A 14,937-nucleotide genomic window follows, 5' to 3' on the forward strand; every position below is an offset into this window, starting at 1 on the left:
TGAGCTTTCTTATTTTTCTGTTAGAATATACAAATATCACGATTGTCGTAGCATGAGGTTTCCATCTAGGTTCTGGTCATATACAACCGAATGAACTATCGACCAAGCAATGTTTTTATCATTTATACTGGGATTTTTGAATCGTTAACTGTATAAGAAACCGCCATTTATATCAAAAGTCTTTAAACAGGGCTTGTTATTTTTGTTTTTCTTATTTTTATAAAACGTGAATACCTTATACCTAATTTATCAGAAATTGAACCGTACGAATATTTGACAACATGCAACTTTATTTGCAACTGAATGCTTTAGGACTATTTTAACATAATTCATGTAGCAATGCTAGGTCAGTGAATTGAAATACCAAATTATATGCATGATGCAACTCCACTTTAAACGCGGTATTAAATCGGTCTAAATAATATCGTTCATCAAACGAACCTGTCATTTTATTAATGTGCCAATTGGTTACGTGAAATCTGATAACGATGCAAATTGTACAAATTGTCGTAAAAGTAATTCTGTCATATCTATATATCTGTGGTGCAATTTACCAGTAGTCAGTACTTCGGTACTGACATGATTTATAACAAACCTTTCTAAAATTGTCTGTTTATAAAAGTTTGAAATTGTTTGTTAAAAACTTAGATTTTAACTACCACAGCCAAAGTTTGTCTGATAGATTTGACTATTTTTAGGTCCTTATTGGTTTTATCATTTATAGGTCTACAGCTTTTTTGGTTATCTCACATATTCAGCTAGGAGCGTTTCTGAAGAAAACCTCTTCGGAAGCATTCAATTTATAACGTGTTGTTTTCATATTTGACGGATTCGTTGTCAATCGTTTGGAAGCCGTTGTTTTGTAGATTCCTGAAAATGAAAAATAAAAATAAAAAATATATTATTATTCTTAAATGTTCTTAAATGGAAATCAGATTTGTAAACAGTTGAAGGTCGTCCACCTTCAAATCAGATACCGTTTCAAGTACGGTTAAAATACACTCGCTTTATATACATATCAAGTTTGTTCTGGTGCCACATTAAAGCTTTCATTACATGGAATAAAACATGTATTGTCTGGTTAGTTCTTGCTTAGATAAGGAGCAAAAAAGGTATCTACGTTTATCTAAATTCTTAATAGAAAACGGGTCTTTATGAGCAATGAAACCAATGCGACCACCAATACATGTACCATCCTTCCTGTCTTCCGTTTCCAATTAACACGACCATTTACGTCTTTCCTGGAATCCATAAACAATATCCACGACCAAACACCTTGACATTCTTGAAATTACATCGACTAATCACTTGTGTGTTGTCTCCAAAACGCCAATCATGTCACCCATAAACAATAACACGACCAATCACATATATTTCTTGTCGACTATTAAAGTCTGTCACGACCAATCACGAAAATCTTGTCGACCAAAAACAGATACCACGACCAATCAACTCTTTTTGCCACCCATAATAGTATTCCTACATATCAGTATTTCCTGTCATTGATACAACGACAAATGACGTCCTTTGAGTCTCCAAAAACAATATAGTTGCCACGACCAATCACGATGTTCCTATTATCATAAAACATGCTCTTGTTCATTAAACAATCGATAACACAAATATCCTTGTGACATTAACGATTCTTTCGGTCATTTATTTAAAAAAAGGGTGGATTTAATATATTAGAATTCAATTATAAAATAAAAGACTGTATATAGATATAGGAAGATGTAGTGTGAGTGCCAATGAGACAACTTTCCATCCAAACAACAATTTAAAAAAAGTAAACCATTATAGGTTAAAGTACGGCCTTCAACACGGTGTATACACTGTATGTTTTGGAAAATGGGACACATGCATATATAGTAAAAAAACAAAGCAATCATTCTTTTAATGGTAGCCTTCATCTTTCAAATTGTCATAAAAATACAAATAAATGCACGTCATTTTTCAAACCGAAACAAAACCGAAGTTTATAAAGGTCAAATGACAAGAAAACGATTTTCCATCCACAAAAAATCAGTTCTAAAAAATAGAAACTCACTTGAGAGTCAATCTATTTAGACTTTCCAAATGATTTGACAAAATTTTATAAAATCTTTATAAGTACGAAAGGTATTTCTTTTTAAAAAATATTTGTCTTATAAAGTTTAATTATTATTTCGTAGTGTCAACGTACAACGTGTTGTTCTAATATAATAAATTAGCCATACAGATGTTCAAATCTTTCTTACAAATCAAACTTGCAAATTATTAAACAATACTATCAAAATTGTCAACTTATCAAAAAGTCGTTTCAGACAATTATTTTGAAATGATTCTACGTTATTGATCCTATCAATGATAATAGCATATTTATCAAATGATTTACCATCATGAATAAAATGTCGCCCAATCATTGATGACTAGTCAAGGATATTCTAAGGGGACCAATGAATGATATAGTATGTTAAGGTCACTTGAGATTTATACGAATATATCATATACGATCAGCTGTTCGTGCTGTGTTACATTTCATCAAAACTGTGTTACTGTATGGTTGCCAAACTGTATTTCAATAAAAAGTAAGTATATTTTATCTAATTTGAAATTATAACATAAGAAAATAATTTTGTAAAGCATACTGAAAGCCAGTTTTATTCATTTATATCTTTACTCGAATTTGATTATACAAACGTTGAACTAAACTTTAAATATATTTTTTTTTTAATATGAACTAGAATTTTGCAATTTTTGACAATCTATATCTAACTCATGCAAGCACAACCGCGAGTTTCCAGGTTTAGATGATACTTGATATTCTCTGTAAGATTTTCATATTTTCTTATTTTTTTTATTTCTTATATTCTTCGGGTGGGGTTTGCTTTTCTTTTTTCTTTTTCTAAGTTGCTTACATCCACGTGATTTGGATTTGCTGGATAGTTGACTCATTGGCAATCTTGTCACATTTCCTTATCTAAAAACTAACTTATATGGAAAAAAAGGTTGTTGAAATAAGAGAATGTTAATTAATAAAAAGCCGTTTTGCATATTGAATGGAAATGGGGAACGTGTCAAAGAGATAATAATCGATCATAGAGCAGAAAACAGCCCAAGGTCCCCAATTGGTTTTCAATACTTCAGCTGGTCCTTCAATAAAATGTGTACTAGTTTAAAAAAAAAATGATCGCTCACTAAACTCAGTAACACATATAGATGAACCAGTACCTTTAAGCTGTATTGCTTTTAGTTTGAAATAAACTATTAAACTAACTACTGCGCTGGGAGTGTCCAAAATTGCACGCACCTCAGTTTTTATCACAGAATTATCGATTCGATATGTAATTGCGCAATAGTCTCATCTAAAAAAAAAAACAGAAAATTTTACAATTCTTCCTTTAAAAATCGACATGCAAGTCATATTTAAGAAAAATATAAACTGGTTGCTTTCCTTAAAATTGTTCTACAATACCTTTGATAAATTAAACTCTGAAGGCGTGCGTAGGTTATTGAATTCAGAACGATAACATGTTATAAAATATCTAATACATGTAGTACGTGCTCGACTACCTAAATGTAAAGGTTCTGATTATAATGGCATATAAATGAATTCTCTAGAACAACTTTTAAGAGTCGTTTATGTTCAACTTTTGTTAATTCAGTACATAGCATACAAACATTATTGATGATTTCAATATTCATATAAAAAATCGTTAACCCATATTCGCAGTTATGTTTAAAATTGTATAGACGATCATTTCTTCTTTTTGTATAAATCAAATAGTTCTAAATTAAAAGTTTTAATTGCTTTGTATAAAACATTAATATATAATATGTTTATATGAATATACAAAAATATAATAGAAATTTAAATCTTATGAGTTTAAGCACTTGTTAGGGGGAAAATATGGTCCAATATAAAGATATTAAAGCAAGTCAGCACAAAAGATTTGTATACGGCGTTGATATAAGATGAAAACTTCTGTAGTCACGCGTAAATGCGATTATCAAATTATTTATGAAAGCAACTTTTAAACTCATAGTAATAAGTTATTATACTAATTTCATGATAACTTAGAATCATTTGGGAATTGATTTGCGCTTTTATTCAAGTCCTTCGGGAAATGCAATATTCATATTCCTAATGTTATGCGTATATAACCTTACTTGTATCAACTTAACATACTAATTTACTTTAACCTGCAATCAGCGAACCTATGTACAAATATCACGTACACAAATAATTTGTCTAATATGCAAATGCTCTGTCAGTTGAAAGTGTTCAAATAAAATATCTTGATACTCCGCTTCCATGTTGAGCAAACGGTAATGGGAATTTTTCATTAAGATAACAGTTCATTTTGGGGTTCTCTTTGCGGTCCGCGTTTATACGTTGAAAAATCAAACAAATATTTGGATGCTTACAATTACACCGGGTGTAAATTTAATAACAAGATAATATATATATATATATATGCATTTTCGGAAATATAAAATGTTTTTGTTCTAGCTACGAAACAGGAAAAAAAAGCTCATATAAACCCTCGCATTTCGTCCGGTTTTAAAGCTTATACAAATATACATATTTTTTTTTTAAAAGTAAAAAATGTTATAAATGTATGTCACTTGTAAACCATATTAATAAACATGCAGTCTTCTAGAAGATATTACATAGGATTACATCACTCCATTCTGTATGAAAGCTGAAAAGTCTTACTTCTAACAGACGGAAAAAGCAATGTCATCATTTTTTCCATTTCCCTCATAAAAGCGTTGCATTATCGTTATTATGTACACAATCTAACAATATCATTAGATATAAATCCACCAATTTTCATTAAAGTTGATCTTTGCAATGATCATTGACTTTACGCAGCTGACACTTAATTTATTTAACACTTTATTAAACATTTAGGAAGGATAATACTATTATCATTAAGACAAACCATTGAGTTTGACGTTTGTTCCAAAATAGAGCGCAGTCATCTACCGATCATCGTCCTGTATTATTGCATGACTGAGTGTTATTTTCCTGTAGGTGTGTAGCCAGATCATTCGAGGAAAATGCACCTCTTACAACTTTAGTACTTTTTGATTATCCATATTTGTTTTCCTGTACTTGTTTCACCCACAGTGTCAAAGGGTCCTTTCAGAAACTTATCAAATACTTGAATTTGAATGTTTGAACAGCTTATTAGCCTTTACATGTTATTCGGCGCTACCTATTGCTGTTGAAGACTATTGGAAAATTAACATGTTTTATATGTAAACTTTGATGTGAAGGGAATCTTTTATAAAAAAAAAATATTTGCATCTAACACAATGTTCTTACTATCATTTATAATGTGTTCATAACTTTAGAAATAGTTTGAACATTATATTGTTTGAAGCTCAAAGTAGAAGTCGACCATCAAATGAATTAAATCCAAAGTCTAAGGCTCCTGCCTTTTCTGCACTTTTGTTATACTTAAGTTTTCAAGTAAACACTTTAAAACAAAATTTCTGTAAATATACTACTATTGAATAAATCCAGTTAAGTGCCCTTTAATATAGGTTAACTGTTATTTTTACTATAATTGTTTATTATTAGTTGAAAATATTTAATTATAAACATGGAAGGACATAGCACTTTAATATCTATGACGTTTCATTAAAAAAAATTATTTGTTTATGAGTCAGTACTTCAAAGGTGACATTTCAATTGAAATTTTATCTTTTTTAACCAAAAGGACTGCTACTTTCATTTACGCCATTTGTACTTTTTTTTCAGCATACGATGGATGTGTATAGAAACATATTATGTTTGTATTTGTTGGTTGTCATTACTCAAACTGTGGTGAAAGCAAGGTCCATTATTTCGAACCGAGACTTGGAAAAGCTAGAGACAGCATTGGAAACAGAAATAGATGATGGTATGTATTTTATAATTTTTTAAGCGAAGATTTTTATTACATAATATCGTTCGCTTCGAGGAAAATAAGAAACCACTACATGTTGCCTTTTTAGACTATCTGCAACAACACATATGATTTTTAGACTATCGGCTCAACTTCTGTGCAGATAGAAAATTTAACAGAAAAGAGTAAAGTACTATTTTAATACCGTTTATCAGGATTTTTTTTAATGTAAATGTATCATGTTTGTATAAATATTCGCTATGTACATTTCAACGCAAACTTGTTATCAACTCGGTAATTTCACCATTATTTCACATTGCAATGCCAGTCCTGGGTAAATGCCTCTGAAAATTCTCCAGAATATGCAACAATAACGATATATTTGAATGCAGAATATCACTTGAGATGTAGGTTAATGTGCAATAGATATGTGACAGTTGTATCAGGCTTTCGCCTTGTTGTTGCAAAATGTTTGAATTTCATTCAGGGAACTTGAGGCTCCAACGTTATAACACATGGAGATGTGGTATGATTACCAATAAAATAAATATCGGGCCAGTGTCAATTATAGACAATGGCAAACATGTGAACAATTATAGGACAAAGTATGTCATTCAACAAAAAGCAAAACGAACACCGGATTATAAACAATAAAAGGCAATATGATGAAAAATAGGGACTAATTCAATAGAGAAAACAAACGGCCTGATTTATACTTCAGCACTAAACGAAAACTAACTTGTCTTATCTGCCTACAGCAAGAGAAACTTATAGTATTATGATAAGCTAATGTGTGATGCAAAGCGTTTAAACTAAGTAGCTATACGTTTGGTATATTGTTTGAATTTATTTTATATTGTTTTGTTTGTATTTTAGCCTTTGAAGTTTTACGGGAAATAAAACATATCAGAAATAAAGTGAAGCGTAGCAGGCGCCATTCAGAAAACAACGGCAATTCTAATGTCAGAACCAGACGGAACTATGTAAATAGAAAAACTCTTCTAGTCCTAAGATGTCAACACTTAAAGGCGAATGGACACTGGCCGTCATATTGTGAGCGTATTCTTGGAAATTCCGCTGGCGACAACACAGATATAATTGATTCTCCCGATACATAATCCAATGGATCGATACATGAACCGATGGATCGATACATATACCGATGGATCATCCGTCATTTTTTTTTATGGTATTGGTTAAAAGACAATAAGACAGTACAAACGGGACTTTATGATATTGTGTTCATACTGTGTATGTGTATGACTTGTGGCCTTGGATAACTGTATTTATCAGAATGAAAGATGTGTATTCTTTGTCAAGTATAACATTTGATGGTATGATGTAACTGTATGAGAGTGTTAATTCAAAAAATATCTTATGAATGGAATATCTTTGTGGTTCTATCACAAGGTTACGCTTGGTCATGTTTAACATTCGTAATTCCGGAATCTCGTAAATATTCATAGAATCTACTGTTAAAGAAAATTTAAAGTTATCCTTTTGTCTTTTTTTTCAAAATACAAATTTCATAATCCAACAAAAAAATGGAAACTTCACTTGCTTAAATAAAGGTGAACTATATTTCTTACTTAATTACATAAAAAAATAACGATTTTTTTTTACCATACAATGATTCTATTGGGGGTATATTTCAGCATGAGAGTTTATTAGCATCTAAATGATTTAGATTGTTCAAAGTCTGAATGCATGACAGCTGAATATTTAATGAATATGTATGTGTGTATTATCACTTCATGTTAAAGCATGTGTCTTATAATCGCTTAAATTTATTTATTTAACCATCTATGCTGAAAACATTTTTTTAGCGAAGCAACTTCTCATAAGAAACCCACAACTTCGTCCTTTGTTGCTTTAAAATGTTTCAATTGAATTGTATCTGTTGTGAAAATCTTTTCCTAAATCAAGAATTATCTCCATCTTTAAATATATGAACGTTCTTTCCAAAGTTCTGAACTGGGGTCTACAGTTGATATAAGTCTTTCTTTGTTTTGTAGCTATTTTAATGTTACACGATTAGAAGAGGTTCAATAAAGCACTTGATGGTGTTTGTATCAAACGGGATTGGAATTACTATACATAATTCTGAAACCTATTCACACCAAGAACCTTGTCAATAATTCTTATCAATCAAGTAACCGTGTATAATGACTTGTCATAACATTTTAGTTGTTTTATTTTTTCATATTGTAATTTTAATAAACTTCTTGATTTTTTTAACCTTTCATTGATTGTTTTGCCGGTATTGTGAATACTTGGAGCTACACACCATTTTACTAATCGAATACATTAAAAAAAAAGAAATTCCTGAACAGTCTGGGAACGTGTAAACCTTGTCTGGCACTGATTTTTATTTTCGTCCGGGGAAAGAGTAAATCTTGACTGGCACTGATTTGTATTTTCGTCCGGGGAAAGAGTAAATCTTGACTGGCACTGATTTGTATTTTCGTCCGGGGAAAGAGTAAATCTTGACTGGCACTGATTTGTATTTTCGTCCGGGGGAAGTGTAAACCTTGACTGGCACTGATTTGTATTTTCGTCCGGGGAAAGAGTAAACCTTGACTGGCACTGATTTGTAATTTCATGAACAGTGTCCGGGGAAGTGTAAATCTTAACTGGCACTGATTTGTATTCTCATGGACTGTCCGGGGAAAGAGTAAACCTTGACTGGCACTGATTTGTAATTTCATGAACAGTGTCCGGGGAAGTGTAAATCTTAACTGGCACTGATTTGTATTCTCATGGACTGTCCGGGGAAAGAATAAACCTTGACTGGCACTGATTTGTAGTTTCATGAACAGTGTCCGGGGAAGTGTAAATCTTAACTGGCACTGATTTGTATTCTCATGGACTGTCCGGGGAAAGAGTAAACCTTGACTGGCACTGCTTTGTATTTTCATGGACTATCCGGGGAATTGTAAACCTTGACTGGCACTGATTTGTATTTTCATGGACTGTCCGGGGAAGTGTTAGCCTTGACTGGCACTGATTTGTATTTTCATGGACAGTGTCCGGGGAAGTGTAAACCTTAACTGCCACTGAATTGTATTCTCATGGACTGTCCGGGGAAAGAATAAACTTTGACTGGCACTGCCTTGTATTTTCATGGACAGTGTCCGGGGAAGTGTAAACCTTAACTGCCACTAATTTGTATTCTCATGGACTATCCGGGGAAAGAGTAAACCTTGACTGGCACTGCCTTGTATTTTCATGAACAGTGTCCGGGGAAGTGTAAATCTTAACTGGCACTGATTTGTATTTTCGTCCGGGGAAAGAGTAAACCTTGACTGGCACTGATTTGTAATTTCATGAACAGTGTCCGGGGAAGTGTAAATCTTAACTGGCACTGATTTGTATTCTCATGGACTGTCCGGGGAAAGAGTAAACCTTGACTGGCACTGATTTGTAATTTCATGAACAGTGTCCGGGGAAGTGTAAATCTTAACTGGCACTGATTTGTATTCTCATGGACTGTCCGGGGAAAGAATAAACCTTGACTGGCACTGATTTGTAGTTTCATGAACAGTGTCCGGGGAAGTGTAAACCTTAACTGCCACTGATTTGTATTCTCATGGACTGTCCGGGGAAAGAGTAAACCTTGACTGGCACTGATTTGTAATTTCATGAACAGTGTCCGGGGAAGTGTAAATCTTAACTGGCACTGATTTGTATTCTCATGGACTGTCCGGGGAAAGAATAAACCTTGACTGGCACTGATTTGTAGTTTCATGAACAGTGTCCGGGGAAGTGTAAATCTTAACTGGCACTGATTTGTATTCTCATGGACTGTCCGGGGAAAGAGTAAACCTTGACTGGCACTGATTTGTAATTTCATGAACAGTGTCCGGGGAAGTGTAAATCTTAACTGGCACTGATTTGTATTCTCATGGACTGTCCGGGGAAAGAGTAAACCTTGACTGGCACTGCCTTGTATTTTCATGGACAGTGTCCGGGGAAGTGTAAACCTTAACTGCCACTAATTTGTATTCTCATGGACTATCCGGGGAAAGAGTAAACCTTGACTGGCACTGCCTTGTATTTTCATGAACAGTGTCCGGGGAAGTGTAAACCTTGACTGACACTGATTTGTATTTTCATGGACTGTCCGGGGAAGTGTAAACCTTAACTGGCAATAATTTGTATTTTCGTCCGGGGAAAGTGTAAAACTTGACTGACACTGATTTGTATTTTCATGGACTGTCTGGGGAAAGTTTAATATGAAACCCTGACTGGCACTGATTTGTATTTTTTGTCTGGGAAAGTGTAATTCTTGACTGACACTGATTTGTATTTTCGTCCGGGGGGGAAAGTGTAAACCTCGACAGGCACTGCTTTGTAATTTCGTCTTGAGGAAAGTGTGAACCTTGACTGGCACTGATTTGTATTTTTATGAATGGCCCAGGCAAAGTACTTAACCTTGACTGGTACTGATTCGTTATTTAATAGGAGAAACATTGTCTTGTTTTATAATTGTTCACACATGTATTTAGGCATTTCACTGAATATCTATGTTTAAATAGGTTTTTTATTATAACTAAGTAACTGTTGTCTTATGCGAAATAAAGCTAATGATTCATATCATTTATTTGTTCTATCGTTTGAATATTACGCCTATGTATCAGGTTGAGCGCGCACGTTTATGTTAAGTCTGCTACATTTTAGTATGTGCCTGCATGTATACTTGAATTTTATTGTCGATGGGTGCTGTCAACTCTTATCGTTTTAATGTATGGTTTCTTATCTTATCGGGGCATTTCATAGCTGACTATGCGATATGGGCTTTGCTCATTGTTGAAGGCCGTACGATGACCTATAGTTGTTAATATCTGTGTCATTTTGGTCTTTTGTGGATAGTCGTCTCATTGGCAATGATACCATATCTTCTTTTTTTATATTCTCTGCGTAATCCAGCTTTCTAAACAAGCTATCACACAAACATTGTCCAAGGCCCAACAAGTGTTCACAAATTTTTCTGTTGTAATTTGGTTGATAGCTGTCTCACACTGCAGAGAAAAATCATTACACATCTTTTTTAAAGATCTTTTAAATAACTGTCACGCCGCCTATTCATAATTGTCTTTCGCACTAAAAGACATTGTCATTGCTTATCAAGTGCAAGGCTTAAAATAATCTGAATTTCTTCACCTTTCGTGACTGCATCTGCTCTCCATAACAACAATGCATAGAGAAACAAACGAAAAGCTTGATCTAATTAACTCGTATAACATTATGGTAATAGCATAAAACAAATAATTATTAGTACTGTTGGTTGTAAAAACTTTGATCATGTCCATGTTTTAAGTGTGAAGCGTTTCAGTTTCACATACAAAAGATTCTTCAGCTAGATATAGGAAGATGTGATGTGAGTGCCAATGAGACAACTCTCCATCCAAATAACAATTTAAAAAAAAGTAAACTATTATAGGTCAATGTACGGCCTTCAACACGGAGCCTTGGCTCACACCGAACAACAAGCTATAAAGGGCCCCAAAATTACTAGTGTAAAACCATTCAAACGGGAAATAGGACAGGTGCAAACATTTGCAGCAGAGCTGTTACAACACAATAAAATTAAATAAAATCCCATTCAATTTTTAATTTAGGTGCTTAAAAACTTCAACTCTTAATTAACAAATTCATGTGATATGTTTATGGTAAGCTGTAAGTAGAATTTCATGAAAATCATGTTTGTGTACAAACTGTTTTGGAATAAAACCATTTATGCATATGCTTTCAATGTTAAATTCTGCAACTTCAATCATTATTGGCTACTTTGGTACTAAGTTCAAATAAATGGTCAGTCATTTCATGTCAAAACTATACCTTATCTAACTTGTTTTGAAAAATTAAAAATTAAAACTTTTATCTGAACAAAGAGGACAAATGTGCCCTCTACGGAAGCGTATTAGGGACATAGAAAAAATAGAATTGTCAGTGAACTTTTTTTTCAAAGTCGAAATTTTGACTTTTCAAATCTCGAAATTTTGACTTTAACTTGAAATATTGACTTTTCAAATCCCGAAATTTTGACTTAAACTTGAAATTTTGTCTTTCTAAAATCTTGAAATTTCGACTTTTTGAAAAGCCGAAATTTCACTTATAAAAAGTCGAAATTTCCACTTTAAACTCAAAATTTCTACTTATTTGAATCTCGAAATTTCGACTTATTTAAATCTCGAAATTTAAACTTATTTTAAACTCGAAATTTCTACTTATTTAAATCTCGAAATTTCGACTTATTTAAAACTCGAAATTTCAACTTTTTTAAATCGAAATTTCGACTTTGACCACCAAATTTCGACTGTTGACATCTCGAAATTTTGACCTGTTCTAAGTACTTTAAAAACTTTGATGTTAGTATTCAAACAGTGTTATTACACTTTTAGAAGGAGTAGGCATGCATGGACGCAAATTATTAAAGCGTCATCCACACATTATGGCAATTTATATTCAGAAATTGGTTTTGTTCTTAAATTAAGATATGGATTAGCATTTGATATTGGAGAAATCATTCGTATAGAACATGCATGTTGACAGAATCCCCCCCCCCCCCCATATTCCATGTTTTAGTTTCCACGACACAGTTTCAAAGGCCTGTTTGGTATCCCAATAGCAAGTCACTGACTTTGTCTTGTTAAAACAATGGTAAATCAAGGAGCCAAAAGCGCCATGCATATTCAGAACGACCAATGAGCTGCTCAGTTTTTTAGTTTTGGAAGTTTGCATTCTTATAACACAACTATAAACCCTTGTCTTTATATATTAGACTGTTGAATAAAAGTATGTCGTTATATAGGTGTGTCGGAATAGCGGGGTTGTCTTGATACACATGTCTGAAGTCCAGACTTGAAATATGTATTCGAACGTGAAACATAATTTATTTATTCTTCGGCAAGGACAAGATTTTCTATCTTAAATAACCTCTATAACTCACCTTAAGTTGTGTATTTTTTTTTTGTTCTTTGCCAGGCGTGCAACTTGAAAGTAGACCGTTGAAAAAGTTTACCATTTATTTTTTTTAGTTTTTTTTAATCGTTTGCTGTCTTGTCGACATACATAGAATATTTCAATTTAATCATGTTTTTGTCTGTCCATGTAGAAAAGACAATAAAACGTTGTTCTTATTGGTATGTAGATTATATCAGATGCATTACTAAATATAACAAAAGGGCAATGGAGGTAAAGCTTTCTCCAAAGGTCTTTTTTGACTTTTCATGAAAATCAATAATTATTCCCTATGTGTTTGCCTCATAGGCAGTCAATGTCGTTTACCCCCCCCCCCCCCTCTTTTTTTTCTACACACACACACACACTCTCAAAAGGTTACATAGATGGGCGTGCTCAACCATCCTCAAAAAGGAAAGCGTTTGTTGTTCAACAACATGCCAAACCTTCCACTTAAAAACATGCAGCTCCAATAGATATATGCATTTTAATCAAAACCACAAACATATCCATTTAAAACAAAACATGTTTACTGTCTTTTCATCGCTTATGACTTGATTATTTTTTTCATGTCTTACCTTGATTTTGATTATTAAGTTTTACTTGGTATATATTTGTTACTCGATTTAATCACATTTGGTGTTTTCTTTAACTCAATATTGATAAACTTGTTACATATATTAACCTTGATTTTGATAATTTACTTGGTACATATTTTTATCCATGATTTTGATAATATACCGGGTATTTTCAGGAATATATGTATTAACGTTAGATATACTGTTCCCAGGTATTTTTAACTCTTATTTTGAATATTTGCTTGTTTTTTTATAGTTGGGCTAAGATTGTTTTCTTAGTGTTTTTCTTCTCCGAATTTTGTATTTACTTGGTTTTTTTATTTGTATTTTAATTTTATTCTGGATATCTTGTATTGCTTTTTTAAAAGTTAGGTTGAAAATAAATATAGTACACACAAAAATATCGTCTGTCCTAATGTCCTAAAACAAAAGAAAACCCAGACTGATTATAAAGAACAATGATGATTAATAGTTCTACTTTCTGACGCAATTGAAAGATAAATATGTTTTCTGTTGAGATTAAATGTCTGAAGATGATCTTAAGATGCTGTTATTGTATAATCAGTAGTATAATGACAGCATTTGAAGGACAAACTGATGCTTAAGTAACTTTTTATAGCATTAAATGTTTAACTTTAGCCTGAAATAACAATTATGAGTAATTTTTAGGTTCATCACAAATCCATTGGTCACATGAGTGCAAGTTTCGTCTTCATAAACTTCAGTAGGTTACGTTTGCGATGGTGAAATATATATTTATTGCAGCAGAAACTGATTCCATGGCTCAACAATAATCGAGAAAATTCATAGAACAACGTGACAATTTCAAAGAAAATTTTATGGTATCATATATCTCTAGCAGATTACTTATAAAATAAAAAATGCAATGTTTGCTCATTCTTTTGTACTGGGTTATCTTTCAATAAACAAAATCTACGTATAAGAAGTGGAGCATTCCCGATGAGTAAAAATATAACATTCTAAACTTTTTTACTAACTTTAGTGAATGATGTAGAGAGGCATATGCGCGTAAGCAAACAAGAGACATGATAACGGAAATTGACATTATGTCCTTACTGCACGCAGACATCAGACAAGCATATATTGGACGAATAATCATAAATGGTGATACAATATTTGTTGCTATATAACAAGCGTGGACACAGATGAGTGTGGATAGTATGTTTGGATGTTTGACAGTGTCTTATGACAAAAAGAGTTCTGTTTTTCCTATATGGTGTTATTAACTGTGTTGCACGGTGACAACCGATCTGAGCATTAGGAGTGTTATTTATTTAATATTTTTTTATGTTCAATACAGACATTGGGAGATAGTAATTACATTAGTTACCAAATTATTATGATAGAACATGTTCTACATCTTTGGTTTTGGATACATTTTGTAGCTGGGAGAGCAACACATAATAGGTTCATTTTTTCAAGTGGTTTTTTTTCTAAATGGGAAATGAATTGAGGAGCCTGTAACTCAGTGGTTGTCGTTTATTTATGTGTTACAT

At 32.6% G+C, this 14,937-nt stretch overlaps 1 protein-coding gene across 1 annotated transcript; it reads left to right on the forward strand.

Moving 5' to 3' along the window:
- Nucleotides 1-2,433: 2,433 nt before the first annotated feature.
- LOC134712442 (uncharacterized) lies at nucleotides 2,434-7,870 on the forward strand. The gene is made up of 3 exons (XM_063573978.1): nucleotides 2,434-2,567; nucleotides 5,753-5,894; nucleotides 6,756-7,870. The coding sequence occupies exons 2-3, from the start codon at nucleotides 5,759-5,761 to the stop codon at nucleotides 6,995-6,997; spliced, it is 378 nt and encodes a 125-aa protein (XP_063430048.1). The 5' UTR covers nucleotides 2,434-2,567; nucleotides 5,753-5,758; the 3' UTR covers nucleotides 6,998-7,870.
- The last annotated feature ends 7,067 nt before the right edge of the window (nucleotides 7,871-14,937 follow it).

The sequence above is a fragment of the Mytilus trossulus genome, chromosome 3 (assembly GCF_036588685.1).
Source record: "Mytilus trossulus isolate FHL-02 chromosome 3, PNRI_Mtr1.1.1.hap1, whole genome shotgun sequence".
In the NCBI taxonomy this organism is placed as follows: domain Eukaryota; kingdom Metazoa; phylum Mollusca; class Bivalvia; order Mytilida; family Mytilidae; genus Mytilus; species Mytilus trossulus.